Source organism: Tenrec ecaudatus, chromosome 9, assembly GCF_050624435.1.
Source record: "Tenrec ecaudatus isolate mTenEca1 chromosome 9, mTenEca1.hap1, whole genome shotgun sequence".
NCBI classification, from domain to species: Eukaryota; Metazoa; Chordata; class Mammalia; order Afrosoricida; family Tenrecidae; genus Tenrec; species Tenrec ecaudatus.
The window spans coordinates 122,861,512-122,878,493 of NC_134538.1; the positions used below are offsets into that span (position 1 = coordinate 122,861,512).

General features: G+C 43.7%; 1 protein-coding gene across 1 annotated transcript in view; it reads right to left on the reverse strand.

The window, feature by feature from the left end:
* The window catches only part of RELN (reelin), a 509,976-nt gene that overhangs the window by 252,094 nt on the left and 240,900 nt on the right, over positions 1–16,982 (reverse strand). Inside the window, exon 6 of the mRNA XM_075558514.1 lies at positions 16,176–16,254. Within this exon, the coding sequence (XP_075414629.1) occupies positions 16,176–16,254 (79 nt within the window). The remainder of the gene's footprint in view (positions 1–16,175; positions 16,255–16,982) is intronic.

A 16,982-nucleotide genomic window follows, 5' to 3' on the forward strand; every position in this document is an offset into this window, starting at 1 on the left:
CTCAATTTGCAAATTACACTACCTGTGGGACACCTAACCTGTGGACTGTGTCCCTGTAATTTGAGGTTCCTTCAAGACCTGCTTCGTACACCATTGGAGTTTACATCTCTTGAGCTGGGGACTGTCGGACCCTGTCATCTGGCTGACTGTGGGTGAACTGCCTTGCTATTTGCTGCTTGTGGTCGGATAGCCTGAATTGCTCTACAGAGGACAACCCAAAGGCCTTCAAGACTTGAAGGACTGCCAGTGTCGCACAACTGTCTCACAGGAGTTTCACTGAGCCATTTGTACTGCTTATAATTTAATTAACTGTTCATTTCTTATGTTAGCTATCTATCTGTATAAATATATAAAATGATTAGCATTTTGGTTTTGTTTATCTAGAGAACCCTGTCTAACACACATATGTATTCAAATGATTTTCTTTTTATATAGAAACTACAACAAATTGTTATAATTTATTATTTTTTCTTTACCGTCATCTCAAATTGTAGGGTGTATTTTAGTTTTGTAACACACACACACCATATTTCAGACTGGCCACATTTCACATGCTCAATCACTAATATGTGATTCGTGGCTACCCTAATAGGTAGGGAAAATGGAGAACTATGTCGTTTTAGGTGCCAGTGAACTGGCTCTACCCCATGTGAGCTTATGCTCAACAGAAGGAAAAGCATGCTTGGTCCTGCGCCATCTCCACAATTGTTCCTATGCGGGAGCCCTCATCGCACCCACTGTGACAATCCATCTCAGCAAGGGACTTTATCCTTCGCCAGGGCATTGCTGTGGTTTACCATCTTTTCTTCATCGTCTCTCCTGACAACACGTCCAAAGTATGTAAGACCTAGCCATCCTTGCTTCGAAGGAGCACTCTGGCTGTACTTCATCCAATACAGTCTGTCTGTCCTTCCAGCAGTCCAAGGTTCTCTAAATATTCATCTCCAGCACCGCAATTCAAATGCATCTATTCTTTCACGGTCTTCCTTATTCCATGTGCAACTTTCACAAGCATATACAACGGAGAATATTATGACGGGTCATAATATTGGTCCTCCAGGAAACATCCTTCTACTGGTCAGTCAGTTGGTCGTACTCTGGTGGCTATGGAGAATATTATGACGGGTCATAATATTGGTCCTCCAGGAAACATCCTTCTACTGGTCAGTCAGTTGGTCATACCCTGGTGGCTTGTGTGTGGCTGTGGTGCTGGAAGCGATGTCCCTGGTGTGTCAGATGCCAGCAGGGTCACTAACGTGAGCAGGTTTCCGTGGAGCTTCCAGATGAAGAACCGATAGCGAGGAAGGACTCAGCTGCCCACTTTGGAAGAAGCTGCTGCTGAGGACCTTACGAACAGGGATTTATAGGACTTGCAAACTATTTCCTGGGGATCTGATGAGTGGAGATGACCAGCTGGCCTTGATTAGCGACAGCTGAAGTTAGAGAGGAGCTTGGGACTCATGCAACAGTGTAGGATCTGATCGAATTATGAGAGTGCCTATCACTGGAGTAAGTACCGCATACGTGTATGGACGCCAAGTTTTTTCAGCACTTTTTTAACGTAGTTGTTGTGGTAAAACTAGGTGCCTCGTTGGATATTCGGGTCAGCTTATACTCGAGTATATATGGTAAGCTATCAAAGGTGAGAAGGGAAGGACTGTAAACAGTCCTGTTGTTCTTCATCTGGGTTCTGGAAAGTTCAGATCAACACCCTTCATTATATATATATTTTTTTTTCCATCACTGTAGGCAAATGGGTTTTCATTTATGCTCCTACCAGCATGTGCTATCTACCAAGGTGAATTTTCCTAAGATTTTTTTCCTCTTCATTAATTAAACATTTATAACTATACACATGAATGTCATTATCACAAAGAAGAGGAGAGATCATAATTTATGATGAAGACCTGTCTGATGGAGAACACAGTACAGACATCAACCGGTGGGCATGGCTTCCCAGAGGAAGACAGTGATTCATGCCAGGAAGAGAGGTGACGACTTCAGGAAACCTACAGACCTGAATTAACCCCCAAGTTCCCAGAAAAGTCGCCCCTGACTCCCCTAGAGTTTAAAACAATACCTACGTGCCTACTGTTCCTTGAGTCCTACCTGCTCCCTTTCTCAGAACACTTGTATCCGCCAATTTAATTGGGTCAAGTGAAGCTAGGGTCCTGAACCCACAGGCTGTGTTCTCTGTTAAGACTGCATACTGCGCGTTGCTAACCTTCCCTTATGGAAAAAATATCTACACATTGCTGTGATCCGGGGACTGATTTCCTGGATGATGAGTGCTTGTTTTCTCCAGGCCAGAACAGCAGCAAATGGCACCGCTTGTTCCTGAGACCTACAGCTGGGCCCGCAACTCAGTCTCTCTTGCTAGCTTATCTTCTCAGGACACAGGTGGGCTCTGAAAAGCCAGGTAACAATGTCTCTACAGATTTATGGGAAGGAGGTTAAAAAAGATGTTTGGTTTTCATGTTTAAATAGGAATATGACTTCCCAGGCTAAGGATTAGAAATGAATTGCTTCTCTGCCGGTAAATAAAAGTAATACTGAATGTTTGTCTCAATAGGTACCAATATGAAAAAAAGAAAGTAGGAATCTGATATACCAGGATGTCTAATATAAATCATCCACCACAAGAATTATTCTGACATGAACAGTATGATTAAAAGACATTGGAAGGGAAGTCCTTGGTATTCTCTAACCCTGACCACCTGAATGTCTTAAACCCTCTTTGAGCCTATTTATCATAGGTCTCACATTCACACAAAATGTCACGGAATCTCATCATCCCTCAACTTATAAATGATGAGACAGCACCATGATTTAAGTTCCTCAGCACTTTGTCAATATTCATCCCGCTCCACCCTGGTGTAGCACAGAAGAGTAAAGACCTCCAATTCTTTAAGAAATGTAAAAAGTGAACTCCCTGGATAAAGTAACAAATAATTCAGTACATTCCCTTGGTGGTCTGCTTCCTTAGATAGCGCATTACTTTCTATTTCAAATATAAATGTATGTGAATACATCTATTTCATACAGCAATACATGCACTACCTTTTCCCTCGTAACACAGACATAAAAGAATCAGTAAATGTAACAACAGGTATTTGTTAACCAACAAGACGAGGGTCAGAAACGTGAAAGAACTGCTGTGTACGGAGGGTTCATTTTCACCGGAATGAGCTCCTTGGCTATTTTGAAGCTTGTTATTTTGCTGTCAGTTCTCTATCTTTGTTTTTCATTTATTTTATTTAGGTGACTGCTTAGGTCCCTGGACAAAGAATTGTATGTGATGTGCTTTTGAGCTGCAGAGAGCACGCTTCTGAAGGCACGATTGTGATCTTCATCCTGGTGTGAAGGTACTGGGTATGGAAATTCACCCGAGAGAGCCATCTAAAGTGAACTGGTGACTCCCACAGGCTTTGGGGACATCAGCAAGCGAGCGGGCGTGGATTAAGGAGAACATGGCACTTCTCTGCACACCTGGAGATTTATGAATGGTTGAGGGTGGCATCATCCCGATAACAATAAGTAGACAAGCGAAATATTATTTTCTCGAGAATAGTATTAAAATATGGCTCATTCTTCTTGCTGATCATAGTGAATCACTCAGCCTTTAGTGCGGAAGCAAGTTAATCACCTGGAAATTCACGACAATCAGTTATCATCAAATTCTAATTTGAGACACAGGCCATTTGTCCCCAAACCAAGGCCATCATATTATCGACCCATAAGTTATTGCCTCTGACGGGGTCAGTGTCTGGGGCTCAGCCTGGGAAGAAGCAATCCAGCATCCTAGGAGTCAGAATTACCTCTTTACCAGCGTTTTTAAAGGGAGATATTACACTCACTTACAGCAGACTCTTCTGATGATAAGAGGTAATCCATCCAATTCAATGCATTCTTTAAAAGTGAAAGAGGAAATTAAATCTCTTCTAATGTCTTTACTCAGAGACCACGAGTCTCTTGGCACCCAGACACAGACCACGCCTTGACAATCTCTGACTCGAGAGCCCCAGAGCTGCCAACAAGAGGCCAGAAAAGAGCTTGGCGAATCCGCCAGCGGAAACGGAATCTCTGCAGGTCAGTCGGGGGCTGCTGGGAAGTCAGCCGACTTCCGGAGGGACTGGCGTTCAATTCAAATGCCAACAACCAGAACACACAACCTTTGGCCATCTTTTCTAAAAATAAATTGAGTACGCTATTTGCTTACAAGCAACGTATACAGTCATACTCACAGACAGTAACTTGAAGAAAAGTAAATTTTAAAACTCTTACTCTTTTTGTACCTGTGAGCTATTTTTAGACAACAGTAAGAAGAGTTAACTCTACAAGCCTGAGAATATCACCTTCAACTATGTCAGGTCTTTTTTTTCCCAAGGAACTCACACATGCTTTCAACGTGAAAATGACAAACTCCATTTACAGCTCATTCTTCCTCATTATCTCTCACTTGGGAAGGTAAGCGAACTCTTCCTGTTTCACTGGGGAGCTTAAAGGTTTTTATCTTTTCTTTGTTAGCAAGTACAAAGACAAACATGATTTGGGTTAAAAATAGTCCCTTTAAACTGCTACCACGGCACATATTATTCTGGCCACCTACTATGGAGTATTCACCGCACGCTACCTCAGAGGGGTACTTCCTTGCCTATTTCGAATATACTTGACATTTAATTCCATTGAATGAGCTCTTGTTTCTGTTCACTAAAACAGAGATGAAAGAAGAAAATAAGATGCCTCCATGGTCACACCTTATTTTATTAGTGGGACACCTCCTGGTTAACCTTTCTGTTATGCCCGAGGCTCCTCTCCAGAGCCATTCCAGAAAGGAAAGGAAATTGGAGGTCAAGGGGAGGGCGCAAGAAAGCAATGTGAGAGGACAGTGAAAATTAAGTGCTTAATCAAAGAGAAAAGGGAGACGAACTGGGAAGAAGTGAAGAAATGGAGAGGAAGGAGATAGGAAAATGTAGAGAGAGCTGCAGTCAGGCATGTTACATGCGCACGGAAGCAGCAGGCAAGCAATCGAGTGATGTACTGCACTGGGTCAATCGCTGCTCGAGACCGCGTCACTGTGCTGAAGGAGGAGGACCAGCATGGACGGCTCAAGCCACGGTGTTTTTGATTGCCGTCGATGCCTGTGGACGTGGGGGCACGCTGTTGTTGTTGTTAGGTGCTATGGAGTTGTTCCCGACGCATCGTGACCCTCCACGCAGCCAAACGAACCACCACCTGCGCCAGGCTCACAATAGGTCTTGTGCTTGAGACCATGTGGCAGCCACTATGTAAATCCTCGTTGTCCAAGACCATTCTCATTTTTCCTGTCCTTCTCCTTTACAGAGCCTGGCATCCTTTTCCAGGAAATGGGCTCTCTTGATAACATGTCCAACGTACATGAGACCAGATCTCACTCTCCTTGTCTCGAGGAGCAATTTAGCTGTACGTCTTCCAAGACAGAGCCATTTATTTTTACTTTTTGGGGGGCATTCCATGGTTCTTTTAATATTCTTCTCCAACACCACAGTTCATATGCATAGATTTTCCTCCTGTCTTCTTTATTCCATATCCAACTTTTACAAGGATATGAAGTGATGGAAAGATACCATGGCTTGGGTCAAGTGCACCTTAGTCATCAAAGTAACATCCTGGCCTTCCAACCCTTCACCGAATTCTTGTGCAGCAGATTGCATTGCAGTGCTTGGTCTCTTTGCTGCTGCTTCCATGAGCACGACTTATGGAAGAATAAGGAAGGACAACGAACTGATGCATTTGGATTATGGTGTTGATGGAGAATAAAGAACATACCATGGGTTGCCAGGAGTACAAACACGTTTTTCTTGGAAGAAGAACAGCCAGACCGCTCCTTAGGATTGAGGGTGGCCAGACGCTTCCCCACATACTTTGGGCATGCTATCAGGAGAGCCCCGATGAAGGACACTGTGCTTGGTAAAGTAGAAGGTTGGGAGCGAAGAGGAAGACCCTTCATGACGTGGATCGACAGAGTGGCTAAAACAATTGGCTCAAATCCAATAGCAATTGTGAGGCTGGCACAGGATCCGGCAGAGTTTCATTCTGTGGTACACAGAGTTGCTATGAGTTGGACCCAGAAGGAACTAGCAGGTTACAGAAAGTTCCTGGGAAAATTACAGCAGGAAGTTCGATCCTCCACTGGTCGTCCGCTGTCTCCTAGCTCCCTGGGGCTGCGGTCTGCTGTCTGTGGAGTGGATACACGCTTTTGCATTTCTTTCTCAGTGTCATTCTTCATAAATCTTATTTCTTTTCTGATGGTATGGAAACTCTACTTATACTGGCATTCTCAGTGACTTTTGTTGTTTACAAGGGGCTCCTGGACACAAATGACCAGCACAGTGGTTTGACTGCTTGCTTGACTTCCTTTACCTAATAAGATACACTACTAGTCAGTAAAGACTGCTACAGTTAGGTCATCCCTACTCTAAAATCTCAGACCTGTATATTATTTATTTCAGACAATTAAAAAAAGGAAAGGAAATGTACTCTAGAAAGCCACACTACTAATCCTTTGACTCCATTTCAGATTCACTGTTTCAATAAATTATTAATAGAGAATACAAGGGGCAGTAGACTCTGATCTATTTCCCTGATCCTGTAAATGAATCTTTCACATATAAATATGAAAAGGTCCTGGTTTTTTAATGATTCACACTGCCTCATGTGATGCCACCCTTGGCTTAGCTTGCTGAGCTGTAACTTGTCCGGCGTTCTGCATGATGACCTGATGGGTGAAGGTCTCCGTGTACCACTGCCTCTCAGAGGACTCCATCTGTGTCTTTCTTCCTCATGCCCCGGGTCCCTGTTGGCATCATGACTCAACTCATCTGAGAAATACCTTCTGAGGAGTCGTCACTGTCCCTCCTGCTCTCTGCTGCGCCGGACACCCTGCTATTATTGTGGTTTCCACTGCGCTGGAGGGGAAACATCTGTTGCCATCGAGCTGTCAGTTACCAGCATGTTCTTCAGCAGTCCCGCAAGCCGCACTAGAACATCACAGCCGGTGACAGAACAGCTCCCAAAGTCTCTGTGAGGCTCAGAACACATGTAGTAGGAGGGGCATCTGTTTAAGCAAAACAAAGAATCCTCCTTGGCTTTGTAATTGCTTGGAGGATGAAGCTAGTTCTTAAGAAACTTTAATTATTTTGAAGCAAGTTTTCCTTTTTTTAAAAAGCTATTTGAACACGCTCTCTCTGAATCTTTTTTTAAGGCTCTGCAACTCCAGGTGATGAATTAGAGAAATTTTCTTTTCTCCCCTTCCTGACTGTTCTCATTGTTGTTCATTCTTCTATTGAGGAATAATTTAGACACAGTGAAACATACCATTGCCAAAGTCACAGCTCAGTCTTCTCCCAGAGAAGCCAGTGGACTTGAGTGTCTGAACTTGTAGTTTGTAGTCCAACACGTGCCCACACGGGTCTCAAGTGACAGCTTCAATCCGGTGCTTACCAAAGTAAGCTTCTAGACAACCGGTATCTTCTCAAGGTGTTAACCATGTCCATCATCCCAGTTCCATCCCTGACTCCGAACAACCATTTATTTCTATCACTTTAGACATTTTGCTTACTCTAGATTTTCTATAACATGGCATCATCAAAGCCTAGACTGTTCTAGAGATTCATTCATGCAGTGGCAATCACTGCCATTCCCTTTTAATGCTGATAGTATTCAAGTGTATGTTTACGCAACAGGTTTGTGTGTGTGTGTGCGCGCGTGCGCGCTGCGCGCAGGGGGAGAGGGGATTGTTTTCAGTTTTGGAATATTGGGTAATTTTTTAATCAACATTTCTCTCCAAAACCCATAGCCCACAGTCATTGAGTCTACTCTGACTCATAGAGACCCCTCGGGCCGTGCAGCACTGCCCTGTGGCAGTTCCTGGATTGTAAATCTCTATAGAAGCAGACAGAGCAGCTGGGCTCACACTGCTGAATTCCAGTCAGCAGCTAAGCGTGTAACCACTGAGCCATCGGGCTCCTTGATTTCCCTCCAAGCATGTGAGCTATTGGTAGTGTTTAACTCATACCAAAATATCTTAATTCACAAAAATGAACAATACAAGTGTGGGAGGTACAAACAGTAGCTGCTTAAGAGAAATGTTACAGTGGTAAAACAGAGGGGTAGCTGTTTACATTCCTCCTAAATGTAGTTCCATACAGTTTGTATTCCCATCTCCTTCCTGAAGGGTGGTGATGGGCTCTGTCTGTATGACCTCGGCACTGCCGGCAATCGTCAGTGGAGCAATGACATTAAACAGAGTTGATAAATAGGGAGCTGTCTGCAGGGCGGAAAAATTGGTGTGGCTTCCTCCACACACACTCTCCCTCCCTTGGGCTCAATGACATATGAATTGACGAAACCTCTCTGCGGTCCAGCTGCGTGTGGTCTAGCAACAGTGCAACAGAGCATGGAGAAGAAGCCTCTTTCATGAGTGACATTCCCAAGCCTAGGCTGCCGTGAAGGGGTGTGTTGTCCTTGTCATTGGTAATTGACTCCTCCTCTTCAACAGAAGCAGCTGGGGGTGGGGGTGGGGGGGGTGAATAAAGGTCCCAAGAGGCCTGGAGAAAATCCAGCAGAAGGAACCTACGCCCTGCATCTCGGGGAGGCAGAAGGACGGCTGCGACATGATGGAAGCAGAGCATAGCGTCACACAGGTGCCCATGGGCTCAGAGCAGGAGCAGCAGAACCGTTTCCATGTCCTCCAACATGGCTCCAAATGGGCTGCTCACGCCCAGGTCTGAAGGTTAGGACTACCAGCCGCTCCCTGGGAGAAAGACCAGGTTTTCTCCTCTAGTAAAGAGTTCAGTGTGAGAAACACACAGGGCAGCATTCCCTTGACTTCTGGGTTATAGGGCCACTATGCGTCGGAACTGACTCGATGCCCGTGAGTTTGGTTTTTGACCTTGAAGGCGTGGTTAGGACAGGGACGGAAGCTGCCTGTATGGACCAGTGAACAAGAATTAGATGAGTTGGTGGAGTAACCAGTGGATACCTGATAGGGGAACCAGAGTGCACCCCCAGGGGTGGATCACCCAGTAAGCAGGATAATCATGGGCTCACTGTGCTTATTTACAGATTAGCCTATGCGCACCCTGTTTCCTGGGTGCTCCATCCCTGTCAGATATTGCAAATTTGAAAGGAGGCTTTGATTGTGTAGGAAGCTGCTGCGTGGAGCAGATTGGAAGCAGAATCCCTGAAGTACTCAAAAGAGTTGAAGTTACTCACCCGGGAACAAGTGAGTCCATGGGAAATCTGACACTCAGCCCTGCCGCCTCCTGCTTGGCAATTGTACTCGCTGTCATTGCATCCACTCTGTCCTAGAAGGCAGAGAAGAACTTCCCCTAGGGTGTCTGGGGGAGTCGATCCTGAGGGAACTGCCCATAGGGTCACCAAGGTCAGCAACCCAGCACTTAACCCACAGTGCCACCAGGGCTCCTGTTTTTTGTTTGTTTTGGACTGAAACACACAGTCATCGAGTTGATTCTGACTCATAGAGACCCCAGGACAAAGCAGAACTTCCCTTGTGAGTTTCCAAGGCTGTAAATCTTTATGGGCGTAGAAAGCTTCATCTTCTTCCTTCAGAGCAGCTGGTAGGTTTTGAACTGCTGACCTTGTGGCTAGCAGCCCAACATGTGATCCACCAAACCCACCAGGCTCCCTTTCAAGTTCTCCAAAACTTAGCTATCTTGTTAGTGAAAAGGGAGTGGAGAAACTAGAACTGCCTGAATTGGTTCTGTCAGCCTGGTCAAAGTGCAACTATAAAAAATTTAATTTGGGCTGTGGAGGGATAAAGGTCTCTGGAGAGCTCCAAAAAGGTTTGTCCTCTGCTGCTAACTGAAAGACTGGCAGTCTGCACCCACCTTGTGTTAATGATGAACAAAGGCCTGGCGATCTTCTCTGATAAGATTAGAACCTATTACCCTCAGGTCAATCTTGACTCCTGATTACCACAGGAGTAACAAATCGCCACTGCCCCACAGGGTTTCTTGGCTGTGACCTTGGCAGAGTAATTTGCCAGGCCTTTCCTGTCTGCTGCATGGGGGAGGCTTGAATTTTGGGGTTAGCAGATGAAGGCAAAAGACTCGTGCCTCCCAGGCTCCATAACTTAACAGCAGGGAAACCTCCATGCACGGCTCTCCTCTGACATACATGCAGTCGCCGAGAGCTGGAATACACAAGACAGCAGTGGCCTTGGTTCTGCTCTTACAGAAGAAAGTTTCATTTTTCTGATATCCACATTGCTAGGGAGAATTCATGATGCTTCACTTTTAGAAGCATGAAGGTTTCCTGGAATGATTCAGACACCGTTAACACTCCCTACTTCGGGAGAACAGGTCTTTGGGTTAAGCGCAAGATGAAGCCTTACTTTTTCATGTTTATATTTGCATATTCCTTAGTTGGGCTTGTCCTCATGTGCATTTCTTAATTTCTCAATCAAATTGACTACTTAAATTTAGTTCCTAGACAATGCATTCAATATTGATTGAGCTCATATAAAAATAGTATTTCTTGGTTCTGTTTCAATCACTGTCTTAATTTCTCTTTTTCCTTGCTTTAAAAAGTTACAAATTAAATAATGCATATGAAGCTTCCAAAAACCCACCCCTGGGAGAACGGTCCTCATAGAAGGAGCATCTTTTTCCCTTGTGGGAAATTATTTGGTGAGTCATGGGAATTGACCGAGGCACTTAAATTATACCTGGTGGATTTTTAATTACTCTCGTGGCATAGTGATTATCGTTAGGCTGCAGACCTCACGGTCAGCAGTGTGCAAAGAGGAAGTTTCATTCCTGGGCAGAGCTATAGGCCGGGAAACCCACGGGGGCAGCGTGAGCTTGTCGAGCTGTGAGCGCCCTGATGGCAGTGAGTTTGGGGTAAAAATCAGGGAAAATATTAAAGAGGAGGAAAATCTATCCCAAGAACTTGAAGACTTCCTAATAACGAACACTTCCGAAACGAAAGCTGTCCCGGACAAGGTGGAGCACAGCTACTTTATTGGAAATACTTCACTGGAGTCTGACTGAACTGCGTGGTGGTTTCCGACTTCAGGGAACTTTTAAACGGTCCTCACAGCATTCCAAGCATTTATTAATAGTGCTTCTCCCTGCAGCAGCAGCCTGCTGTTGCTGCGGTTAGGCATTGGCCTGCTAGCGGCAAGGACAGCGGCACAAGCAGGACCGAGCCGTCAGCCCCTCCCGGGAGAACGATGAGGCTGTGGGCTCCCAGTGTGGACACCCTATCCCAGGGCACTCACTGTGAGTGGGCACCACGGTGGTAACAGTGGACTTGGTGTTTGGGGTAGGGAGTTCTCGCCCATGATTGCCCATCGTGCTATTTTCACTGATGCGTGTGTCTGTATTAGACATAAGGTTTGCTTTGTGTTTATCTTCCAAATATAATGAAGAAGGACTTAGGGGCTCAGGCAAATGAATCAGCTGAAGGTTATTTTAATGGTATCAATTTTTATGATTAGGATTATTATAGCTGGGCTTAGAGGAAACCAGTAGTCCAATGTGCAAATGCACCACAAGAGGAAGGGAGAAAGGGAAAAGAGAGGAACAGAGTTCATATGTGTTGAGAAGCTACAAGACCCCAGGCAGATGCCAGGCTTCTCCTGCTCGTGAGCCTGCCTCACTGGGGTATTGCTCCCATTTCAGTGATGAGGAAAGGGGACCCAGAGATGGTGCCGCTCTTGCCTTTTCTCACGGGCCCTCAATGGCAGGGACTTACTGGAGTGGAGCACAGGCTGGCTAACCTCAGAGCCTCTGCCATCGTCCGATGACAGCCACCTCTTAAGTCATGAGAGTCACACCGTTTTTGTTTTGTTTGCATCTTATTCTCAAAGAGGCTACGCGACGGGGATGATGGACAGTGCGGGATGAAGTAACATTACCCTGAAACACGTTTGATCAAAGACAGGAATAGATGGCATTTTAGTTAAAAGAAAAAGATGGATTTTTGTTGTTGTTTCTTTTTAAGAAAAAAATAGGAAAACCATAGCTTCAGTAAAGAGGACACAAAATCCATAAGTTTGGTCAAGGAAGCATATTTCAAATCAGTCATACAAATGGGTGAAGTAAAATCAATCACACTTTATTGATTTAAAAGAAAAACAACGGGATTTTCACCACATAAAAGTCACATTTTGTATCTGACAGAAAAAAATCATTGAGGGAAATAAATTAGCTTGACAGCAATGAATTTGCTTTGAAAGAAACAAATCATTGGATAATATTTCTATTAATGGGATAGGAGCCCTTGCGTGCCCAGTTAGTTAAGCGCTGGGCTGCCAGCCTGCCAGATGCTTACTCCTTGAGAGGAAAATGAGGCTGTCTGTCTGCTCTCTAAAGACTGACGCAGTCTCCAGAACCCTCTACAATGGTTCTACTCTGTCCTACAGGGCTGCCAGAAGTGGGCACTGACTTAGTGGCAGTGGGTTTGGGGTTTTTGTTGCTTATATTAATTTAGAGGTGCCTGGTGGCAGCAGTTAGGCATCCGGCTGCTCACCAAGAGGTTGGTAGTTCAAATGCACAAGCTGCTTGGCTGGATGAAGATGAGAGTCGGCTTCTCTGAAAGACTTACCATATATACTCGTGTATAAGCCGAGTTTTTCAGCTCAAAAAATGTGCTGAAAAACTGAGGTTTGCTTTATACATGGGTCAGTGGTACCCCAGAAATATCTTGAGCGCTGACACTGCAGGGCTTTGAATGTTTGTTTACTCACATCTAACCAATCAGAGCCGTCCTATGATGTGGATGGCTCGAATTCACAGAAGCACCTGTAGTGATTCACTTACGCAGGCATCTGAACTGGTAAAGATGTATCTGCGGCTACGCTCCATCTCTCCCCTCTGGTCTCTGTGTTAATTCACATCCTGCATCCCCACCCACATGGACTCCCACACTCCTTCCGGCTAACATGTTGTGGGTGGTGGTGGGGGCATTACCATGAAAGTTCTTTTTCAAAGTCTTATTTTTTTATCCTATTAGAAATGGATACTCCTGAACCAAAACCAAAATGCCGGTCATATGAGGCTGGTTTCAAAATGAATGTTGTGTCAAGAGCAGAAAAAAGCAATAACAGTATTGCAAGTAGGGAATTCTGTGTTGACGAAAAGCAAGTGAGGGAGTGGCGGAAAATGAAGGCTGACTTGGAACAGATTCCAAAAGCTAAAAAAGCTTGTTGTGGTTTAACATCTTCTTATGGGGCTCTAGAGAGTGAATTGCATAAATGGGTTATGGAGTGTTGTCAAAATACGTGCTCTACAAATGGCTAAGGATGACAAATATAAAGCATTAGACATCGAAAAATTTGCTGTGTCAGCAGGATGGTATACATGCTTCATGAATAGGTTTGGCCTATTATGTTTGAGACAAAGAACAAAGATTTCCCAGAAAATGTCACAAGACCTTGAAGAAAAATTTATGTCATTCCAGTCATTTATTATAAAACAAAGAAGGATTTATAATTATGACCTGGCAGATATTGGGAATATGGATGAAACTGCCATGATTTTTGATCTTCTAAGCAATAGAACTGTGGCAAGTTTAAGAGAAAAAAACCCATTTTTCTCAAAACCACAGGAAATGAATAAAAAACACTTTACAGTTGTTCTATCATGTTTGGCTAATGGAACGCAGCTGCATCCTGTCATTATTTTTAAAAGAAAGACCTTGCCTCAAAAGATCAATTTCCCACCAAGAATTACTGTGCGTGCACATGTTAAAGGCTGGATGGATGAAGAAGGAATGAAAAAATGGCTGGAAGAAATTTGGAAGCAACGATCAGGAGCAGCCTTAAAGAAAAAGCCATCATTACTTGTTTGGGATATGTTCAGAGCCCACCTATCGGATGACATAAAAAATTGGCAAAATCTAGTAAAGTTACTTTAGCCATTATTCCAGGTGGGCTTACATCTGTACTGCAGCCTCTGGATGTATCTTTGAATAAGCCTTTTAAAGACCGTGTGCAAAGGATGTGGCATGAATGGATGTCATCTGATCAAGCCTGACTAACAAAAGGAGGGAATCTCATGAACTCTGACATAGAGTTAATAGCAAAGTGGGTTCGAGATGCATGGGAAGACATTCCAGAAGACATGGTGCGACGTGCCTTCCAGAAATGTAGTATTAGTAATGCTATGGATGGCAGTGAAGACTGCGCTTTGTATGAAAATGACAGCAGTGATGGTGATGACGGCGATCTCAGTGAGGACAGCATCTATGATGACCTCACACCAGCTGAAGCTCTGCATTGGGATATGGATGGTGATGAGGAATCCAGTTTTGAAGGATTTGAACTCTTTACATTTTAGCTTGGTTGCTGATTGAGCTCAGGGAATAGTATTCTTAAGGTATCATTGTTGATATCTTATTGTTTTTGTTGAACCCATTTTCCACTTACTGTGCTGGTTTACTAATGTTAAATGACTTGTCCTCTTATTTATGTCTTTTATTTAAAATAAATATTTAAATACATTACCCCACCGATGTCTCAATTTTTAGTAATTTTATTTTCATTTGTTTTGATTATTGAAACTCACCAATAGCTTCTGCGTTTTCCACCCTAGGCTTATACTCGAGTCAATCCATTTTTCTGGTTTCCCAGGTAATATTTGGGTACCTCGGCTTATACTCAAGTATATATGGTAGTCAGCTTATATTCGAGTATATATGGTAGTCAGATATGACTGGACTGCCTGTGTTTGGTTTGGGGCTATATTAATGGAATATAAACAAGCAAAATGTCAAAGGTGGAGGTTTTTCATGGATAAAATGTGCTTAGGAAGGTTGTTTCTTTTTTGACGTTTCTTAATAAGGATTCTTCATTTATTTTAAGATATTTCTACTGAAGTTATACTCATAAGAATTAAAGTTCTGACTAAATGGTATATAGACTCCAAGACTCTGTGACTCTGTCTAGCCTGTTTTACTATCCATATTTCTTTCTAGATAGGACGTAAAAGGTCCTTTTGCTAGTACTGCAGCCCCAAGGCTCTCTCTACAGATATCATCTTCAACATTCAAATCCCCCCCAGAAATCAGCTCTCCTGTATCAGAACTCCTGTTTCACACTTGGAAAGGTTTCTGGTCGCGCAGTGCTCAAGCACTTGGCTGCCAACAGAAAGGCTGCCGGTTTGAACCTGCCAGACAGCAGGAGAGAGATGCGGCGGCCTGCTTTTGTGAAGGTTTACAACCTTGGCCGACCTGTGGGTCATTCTCCTCCGTCCGAAAGGATGGCCGTGAATCCGAATGGAAGAAAAGGCAGTGGACCTGGTTTCTCTTTACTACACCTAGTGAGTTCTCCCCTGGATTATCTTTTTTTTTTTTTTTAGTTGCTTTTACTGTCTCTTCTTCAAAAAGATACTTGAGAGGGGAAAAAAACAACCCATATCCCTTATTTATTTGCTAAATAAATAGAATAATTGTCAGGAGCTGAACAAGTGGGCAGAAGAAAAGCAGGAATTAGTATCACATGCTGACATTTAAGAAAGAAATTGTTCTTTTAATCTTGAGTATTGCTTGGATTTCAATGACAACTCGAAAGTTTATATTAGAGAGTTTCTAATTTATCATGAATTCTCCATTGTCTATACAAGGCATTTACTATCACAGAAAGTCCAAATTCAGATATGACTCCAAATAATAGATTTGACTGTAGCACTGAGTCACCAGAGAAGTCTCTGAAATCAGCAAAAATACGACAAATCTCCAACAAACTCACACAGAAACTTATATAAATTCAAGAAGCTTCTATGGAATTTGAGTCTTTGCTTCCCGGGGCAGACTAGAAAGAAGTATGACCAAAGTCCCAGGTCATTTCAAAGAAACCATATCCGTGCCCTCATTTTGTAGACATGTAGTTATTCGATACATCAAAGCAGGCTATTTTCTATGTCAAGAACATGGACCAATAGCGAAAAAGTCTAACAACTTGTGTGGCATGGAGGGATATGTAGATTCAGTTCTTAGATATGCCAACAAACAGACATGAGGTGGCTTAGGTTAAGTCCAGGTTTTAGAAATTCTCACAGCACCAAAGATCGAAGTCCAAGTAGCTACTTCTAGGAGAATCAGTATTGGGTTCTTTTCTTTTCTTTTTTTACATAAAACAAGCCAAAGTGAAGTGTCTGCCTTTAACTTACCAAATATTTGGATTCAATTCCAGTTGTTGGTAAGAGTCAAAGTCATCTCGTAGAATAACGCTGTCACTATGAATTTCAGCTGAAAAAACCAAAATAACAAAGTATTTTAGAAAAAGAATTGTACCACAACAATAGATACACAAAAGTGTCGTCATGCCGCATTTATGAGGAATAACAGTATTTAGAATTGCAACGGAATTTTAAAGGAGTAGCTTAGTTGCTCTGTCCCCCAATTACTGAGTGGCCAGGCAAAACCTCTGTGGTTTAGACACGTGTAGCTGCTGTGAGTTGCCAATGAGCTGCTTCTGAGCCTCATGGACCACGTGCATGGAGAGAATTGCTCCTTCGGGCGTCCAAAGTTGGACTCTTTTGGAAGCAAATTGCCTGACCTTTCTTGGAAGGTGTCTCTAGATAGAAATATACCAAACTCACTGCCACTGAGTCAACTCTGACTCCTTGCGACCCTCTAGCACAGGGTAGAAGCGCCCTGGGAGTTTCCAAGACTGTAATTCTCCAAACCGTCCATTTGGGGGCCAGCATTTGAGCCAAGGGTTCCTGTTCAGACACCTAGAAGTCTAGAAACCAGAGTTCCCAAAGAGAAGCCCACCATACTGTCACTGGGGATGCAGCGCAGGAAGGTCAAGGTCACCAGTAAATTACAAAGAACGGGCCCCCTTTACTTGTCTCTCATGTCTCAACACACACTCTCTCCCACGGCGTCCAAGGCACCGCCCAGAACAGATGTGATGCCATTTTGAAGCACATTAGGGACAGAACATCCTGGCCACTTATAATCCGCTAAAACTG